This window comes from Lactuca sativa, chromosome 5, assembly GCF_002870075.4.
Source record: "Lactuca sativa cultivar Salinas chromosome 5, Lsat_Salinas_v11, whole genome shotgun sequence".
Classification (NCBI taxonomy): Eukaryota; Viridiplantae; Streptophyta; class Magnoliopsida; order Asterales; family Asteraceae; genus Lactuca; species Lactuca sativa.
The window spans coordinates 280883226-280890757 of NC_056627.2; the positions used below are offsets into that span (position 1 = coordinate 280883226).

General features: G+C 34.7%; 1 protein-coding gene across 1 annotated transcript; it reads right to left on the reverse strand.

Annotated features, from left to right (window-relative positions):
* Positions 1-1510: 1510 nt before the first annotated feature.
* Positions 1511-2926, reverse strand: LOC111919973 (uncharacterized). The gene is made up of 4 exons (XM_023915539.3): positions 2521-2926; positions 2070-2288; positions 1892-1917; positions 1511-1796 (listed from the first exon to the last, which is right to left on the reverse strand). Exons 1-4 carry the CDS (start codon positions 2863-2865, stop codon positions 1589-1591), a joined length of 798 nt encoding a protein of 265 aa, XP_023771307.1. The 5' UTR covers positions 2866-2926; the 3' UTR covers positions 1511-1588.
* Positions 2927-7532: the final 4606 nt, after the last annotated feature.

The window sequence follows — 7532 nt, forward strand, 5'->3', positions numbered from 1 at the left end:
CTCCGTTATCCAACATTTCCAACGTTATTGCCCATTTTAAAACCAACCAGATATTTTATGTGCATTGTCCCGTTTAAAACTATTTCAACTTTGGTTTTTTGTTTGTGTGGGTTTGATTTGTTTTCATGTTGGAACTATTTGACATTATTTTATTGGACTTGAATTACCTCTATGGAGTTATTAGGATTATTTGGTGAAAATTGCAATTCGTTTTTTATTATTCAGTTTTTCAAGTTTTGTTCATATATTTGTCACTTATATAACTACTTTTATTATTAAAATGTCAACACCACGATAACTACTACATTATTCAAAAATACAAAAATTTTACCATTATAATACTTTACTTTTCTCATTCCTTTGTAGAATGATCCTGTTAATTAATCCAACAAATATTTGTTTTAAAGAAACATTAACGTGTTGATATTTTTTTTTCTTCAATTTTTTCATAATATATTGGTTTTGCCATGTGTTCCTGATTTGCCCTTGAATTTATACATCTTTTACATTATATACGCAAAAAAAGCAAATTAAAAATCAACTTTATAACACATATTCTCTTTATAACACATATTAGCTTTCTTTTTATTCCAATATAATAAAATTTTATGATTTTACTGTTTTTTATATGTGTGATTTAATAAAATACACAAATTGCAATAAATTTGTTTATTTTGCTCCTCTCATAAAAACTACTTTATATTAAGTCATATTTCTGCATTTTATCTTTCTTTTTGAGTCAGCATTTCATAAACAAAATTAAACAATGCAACTTTACAGAATATGCATAATGTAATAGCATTTTAGTTTATAAACTGTTTATTTTTAACATTATAAAGTATATGTGGGGTTAGTTTTATGATTTTGCAGTTCTTAAATAACATAATTATTTAAGATTTATGTAAACCTCAAATTACTCAAATTGTATAATCAACTTACCACATTTCCCCTTCCATTTCTAGATACACCGACAAATATTTTTCCAAGTTTGACATTTCCTTACTATTGTAATGTTTTTATTATGTTACATTGCAAATTCAATTGTTCAATGGAATTGCCCTATTTACCCATGCCGATGTTTTTGTTAGTGAATTTGTGCAATGTAGCATCATAATTCATATTTCGTTTTTATACCATAATAGCATCATACTTGCGTTTTTATACCTTAATAGCATCATAGTTTCATTTGTATCATATAATGTATTATGTGATACAAATGAAAGTATGATGCTATTAAGGGATAAAAATGCAAATATTCATTTCTTGTAATAACCCCGTGTAGTACATGAGTCTCACACCTAGTAGCATTATAGATTCATTTATTTCCGTTGTAGCATTATGCTTCTATTTTCTTTTTTCTCATTATGGCACATTATACCTTAAAAGATCCACCCAATTATAACATTATGCTTTCATTTTATTTTTCTTATTAAGACATTCTACTTTTGAAAAATCTAAGTACAATGCTATGGTAAAAAAGACATGAATATATGATGCTATTGGACCAATGTTGTCAAAATTAATGATATATAATAATGAAAAATACGGTATAGACAGAAACTATAAACAAAATTCAAATACTATTATCTCACTGTTGCCTGCTTTGATCTTCATCATTTTTGTTTGTTTCAGTCTGAATGGAGTTTGATTGTGTTTCTTCCTTGTTCTGAATTTTTTCACTTGGAGAATCTCCCATTATTGAGTTGAGACCGAGTTGACCTGAGTAGAGTATTAACCCTACTGCATTGATGCCAAAAACAAATGTGGCAAGGTAGCATATACCATTTATAATAGTCCTACATGCATCAAATACAAACATCTTTTTAGCATTTTAATCATCTTGAACCTTAAGTCATGGAAAGAGGAGAATGATGTACAATTGTACATTTACCTTATGGTTATAGTGATTTGTCGGACCTGTAAGGTAAAAGATTTCGTTATAATAATTTGAGCAGAAAGATGACAAACAAATGTAAAATTACAAGAAGAAATTTTGAGTAGAAATCAGATTTCCCAGTTAAACAATACTAGAATTATGATTTATCAAGCAGTGAAGGATTGATTCATACCGAAAAATTATCAGAAATAGTTTGACGATTCAGAGAAGCTTCAATGGTGGAGGTGAATTTATAAAGAATAATTGCAATAATTCCGGCAGATAAACCTCCAAGCAACGCCTGAAGAGGCGACGGAGGAGCATTTGCCTCAACCGGCGTCATTGCTTTCAAACTCTCTAGTGCCTCCTCCTTCAACGTCTTTTTAGTTTCTGTTCCTGTAGACCTAAATTTCTAATCCATACATAAAATTCTCAATTCAATCATTGCTAATACTCGCATATAACTTCAATAGGTTCAATTGCGCATCATAATTAGGGTTTACACGAATCAAACTCCTGTGATTGCACTAATACATGAGCTAGATGCCAAATTGTGACGATAAGTTGAGAACGCGTTCAAGTGTGTGTGTGTGTGTGTGAGAGAGAGAGAGAGAGAGAGAGAGAGAGAGAGAGAGAGTATGAACCAGTTCTTTGGCGCGCTTTGCACGGCGACGGAGGGACCGAAAGAGGAAGATGGAGACGGCGCCGGTGAGGAGAACACTGGTGGCGACTTGGAGTGTGGTAGGGTCATCGTCGGTGGAGATAAATGACGGTATAGAGAACGGGAGTTCGACGGGTCCATCTTCAGGCAAGGCCGAATCGGGGAGTTGAGCTAGCAATGGGGCAAGAGGCCTGGTCGAATATTGTTGTGAAAGAGAGTAGGGTTTTTTAGATACTCTGAGGAAACGGCTATTCGGAAGGAGGGAGAAAGTAGGGAGGAGAACGGTGGAGGAGGAGGAGAGGAGGAGGTGGGGTGCGGAATGCAACATCGGTGGTTCCGGTGGTGGTTGATTGAAGCGCGATATCTGAATTTGGATAGATTAATAAAATAATAAATGTATTTGTATTACAATACTTTATATTATATCATCTAAAAAAAAATTATAAAATTTACTATTCTCATCTAAAAAAAATATTGTATCATCTGTTTTATAAAATAAAAGTTTGTATATTTTACAAAAAAAATGACAAAACACATTAGGTAACAATTAACTTGGGTATGATAGTACTTAGAAGGAAAAAAAAGTATTCAATAAAATGATCTTATTTTGAAAACCAACTATGTTTACAAGGAGATCAATTAAAAAGTATTTATGTTTAAGCTTTATAATTGATTTAATCTTTATTTTTTTTTAAGCCAATTAAGTTCTAAAAATTGAAAATTATATTCATTTTGACAATTTTACCTATCGACAGGACATTCAATTTTCAAAAATTATATTTTTAGCAAAAATTTAAAAATTTAGTACAAATTTGGTCTAACATTTATATATTTGACCTAAATTTAAATTTTATTACAAACTTGTTAAAAAATTTATACTTTTGGCCAAGATTTTAAATTTTATTATAAATTTGATCCAAAATTTATATTTGTGTTTTGAATATGTTTTTTTTTGTTTTTTAAAATTATATTTATTTAAAAAAAACATACTTTCACATAAAAATACTTTCTTGTTTCTATATAATTTAAAAAAAAAACATTTTGTTATGGGAAATACATGTTTATAAAATTAGGTATTTATTAAGTGCATATATATATATATATATATATATATATATATATATATATATATATATATATATATATACCTATTAAATAAAAAACATACAAACATTTATTTTATAATAAACTCACTTGTATACACACATGTTTCTATAAAAAAAAAAAGTATACGAACACGTATTTTATAAAAATATATACAAACACGTTTTTATAAAAAAAATATGTTAACATGCTTTTATAAAAAAATATATCGAAACACGTTTTTATAAAAGAAATATACAAAACACATATTTGTCTGCACGCTTACAATAAAATATGTATTTGTATATAACTTTTTTTTTACAAAATTGTGTTCGTATACATTTTCATAAAATATACGTGTTTGTATATATGTTTGTAAAATACATGTTTGTATACAAATACATTTATTATAAAATAGATGTTTGTATATTTTTTTATAATATATGTTTGTATATACTTTTGTATAAAAAATATGGATTTGCATATATATATATATATATATATATATATATATATATATATATATATATATACACACACACACACACACTTATTAAATACATAGTTTTATGTAACATCCTGGTTATTAAATAAATAAATAGATAAAAATTGATGAACAAATAGTCGTCCTAAATTCATATTATTAAGCGGAGTGTTGGTTTTGGGGAGCCAAACGTTATAATTTGGATTATTCGGGGGCTAAAGTGTATTTCTAGGATTTCTTTTGTAAAGATATGTAGAAAACAGGGAGTGTTTGGTAAGTACTGGACTTGGTAAGAAATGATTTTGAAAGCTAGGGGTTGTTGGGTAAATTTTGGGATTGGCGTTGAAAGAAATTTATGAGATCAGGGTAGAAAGGGTAATTTGTGGACCTAGTTTGAAAGAAAAAGAGAAGGGAAGGACCGATCTTGTCATTATGGAAGGAAGTTATATGGGAGGTGGGTATATAGTCCTGTTAACCCTAACCCTCTTCTAACAGCCGCCACCTCCTTCTTCTTCACTTCTGGTCGTCGCCACCATGGAAGTCGCCTCCGTCACCGATATCTCGCCATCGTAGCAACACCACCATTGTCGGGAATGCAGCGTACATCCGGGAAGTCCACCGGAGGCCAGAGGCAGAACGCGGAGCGAAGGTGGGTCGTGAATCGTTGTTGTGACCGCCAAACCCAGCCACCGCCGCCGCTCTTACAACCATCGAAGTCGAATATCGGAGCTGTTGTCGTCGTTGCTTGCTTCTGTTGAATAAGAAACTGTCACCGATGCTACTCCAACCACGCTTCTTTCTTTCTTTCGTCTTCTTCTTTCTGTTGTCGTTCTCAGCCGCCCATGGTTGTTGTCGGTGCTGTTCCGATCTCCCTTTGCCCTATCTCTTCTCCGTCCCAGCGATGCTAGGCTTAACTGTGACCGACGCCACCTTAAGCCTCGAGTGACCACCTTCTGTGGTGTTTCCGGTCGTCTCCAGCCACCGATGTGGTTGAGTTCGTGGTTCACAACGGGTGGGTATGCTGTTGTATTGTGCTAATCTCAGGGGCGGGCGCAGGATTTCACAGTAGGGGGTGCATGAGAAAGTTAGGGGTTGCACGATAGTAGAAAAATAAAAATTTTAAAAAATTTCAAAATTTTTTCCGCTACGGCCGGAAAAGTTAGGGGTTGTCGGTGCCACCGGTGACCCCCTTTAAATCTGCCCCTGGCTAATCTTCGTAGGGTGTATTGTTGTGCGAGTACGTGTTGTGTGTGGAGTTTATTTGGCCGGAAAGCCACCACCACCACTGTGAGGTGGTGGTTGCCACCATGTGTCGTCGTGTATATGTATTTTAGTGCGTGTGTGAGTATGTGAATTTGGTATTTTGCATTGTAACTTTGTAACCGGTGATTAGAATAATGAAATGAAACCCTAAAACCACCACCGTAGGGTGGTGGCTGCCGCCTCCTGCTGCCACCGGCCGTCATGCCGGGTGGCGGTTTGATTTGCCTTGTCAAGTTGATTCGGTTGGGACCCTAATGGTCCCAATGAAGCCCTAATGGGCCTAATGGACCCTAATTGATCAAAGGACCTAGCTATTGGGCCTATTAGGCTAAGATGAGTTAGAAACCCTAATTAGGGTTTGGAAAACCCTAATGTCATGAAACCCTAATTTTAGGGTTGGTCAGGATACGCTCGGGAATTATTTAACAAACCTAAATTATTAATTAATGATCATTGGAAAATTAACATGAAGGCAATGTTGGACTTAATTGATTAATTGGGAACACTTAACCCTAACCGACATTTTATGTGAAAGACCCTATTTGGATTTGGGTTTTTATTGGGGCAATTAGGAACATGTTATGGACTAAAGAAATCATTGGGCCTTAGGATAGGACCCATTAGAGAGGCTTGGGCCCAATTTGGAAAGTTGGGCCATAAGTAGGCCATAATTGGGCCTTGAGGACTATTAACTATTGGACCATCAGAATGCCAATCATTTGGATTGGAATAAGTGGTTAGGCCTTAAGATAAGCCTATATAAAGGTTTGGGCCCAATTTGGAAACTTGGTCCATGTGTTGGGCTTTGGTCCATGGTTTGGCTTTTAGGCTTTGAATTGGGCCTTGAATTGAATAAAGTTGAGTTAGGGTAAAGTAGTCTTTTACCCAAGTATAGAGTTGTGGTTATGTGTTGGAACCCAATTATTAATTGGGTGATGTTTTGATGTTGACAGTTCGGGAACCTGTCAACCAACACTAGATTTTTACCTGCGGCACTTCAACAGTGCCAGGTGACTCTTCTCACCATACCTATGGGTCTAAGGCACCATAGCCAGCCTATTATATGATTATGTTATATGCGTTGGTCATTATGTGATTTGATATGATACGTGATTTGTTATGTGATTGTGTGTTTTTTGCATGAAAGACATCGGGGGGAGCCCGTGGCATTGGATGTAAGACCATGTGGGGTAGCCCATGGCATGCCTAAGTAAAGACCATGTGGGGTAGCCCATGGCGCAATGGTGTAAGACCCTGGGGGGGCACGACATCCTTACAGGTTTATTTGTGTTATGTATAGATATTTCTGTGATATATGATATGTTATGTGATATGTGTTATGCTAGTTGTCTTTGTGATACTTGCATAGAAGACCCCGGGGGGAGCTCGTGGCAATTAGATATAAGACCATGTGGGGTAGCCCATGACATTCTCAGGTTAAGACCATGTGGGGTAGCCCATGGAACAATGGTGTAAGACCCTGGGGGGAGCCCACGACATCCTTACAGGTTTTTGTATGCATGTCTTATGTGTTATATGTAGCTTTTATAGCTAGCAGGAAATGTGATACAAGTAGCTTTTATAGCAATAGGATATGTGATATGTGGTTGGTGTGTATGGTATGCTCTGGGAAACTCACTAAGCTTCGTGCTTACAAGTTTTGTTTATGGTTTCAGGTATCATCGTTTTGGAAGGGAAGGGCTCGGATTGATCGTAGTGCACACACCTATGATTTCCGCAATGAATGATTTTGGGATGAACTCTGATAAATGTTTTAATTAATGATGATTTGAAATGTTTAGAATAAATGGTATCAATGTTTTAGTTATGTTAAAAATGAAAATTTTACCCTTGATTTTTGGGTCGTTACAAGTTGGTATCAGAGCCTTGGTTTGAGGGATTCGGGGATACCTTCGGGTGCGTCTGGACTCAAACTGAGGATCTATAAAGCTTTCAAAATTTTCAAAACAAAATGTTTCAAGGAAAAGGTCTTGTAAGACAAGAAAGGGTGTGGTGCATGCAATCAACTGAGCTCAAGTAAGTTTCCCAGAATACCCACAATTGTTATTTGTTATGATTTCATTTATGAATCTGAGAATCGTATGCTAGTTAGGGCTAGGTGAGATGCCTTTATATGTTGTATGAGCTGGTAGACTTGCATGCTA

Excerpts from the sequence above, each read along its gene's own strand:
- LOC111919973 (XM_023915539.3), bottom strand. The coding sequence starts at position 2,865 with ATGTTGCATTCCGCACCCCACCTCCTCCTCTCCTCCTCCTCCACCGTT. Across the intron at positions 2,289-2,520 it reads CAAAGCGCGCCAAAGAACTG|AAATTTAGGTCTACAGGAAC; the intron begins GTTCATACTCTC and ends TGTATGGATTAG. Across the intron at positions 1,797-1,891 it reads CAAATCACTATAACCATAAG|GACTATTATAAATGGTATAT; the intron begins GTAAATGTACAA and ends TGATGCATGTAG.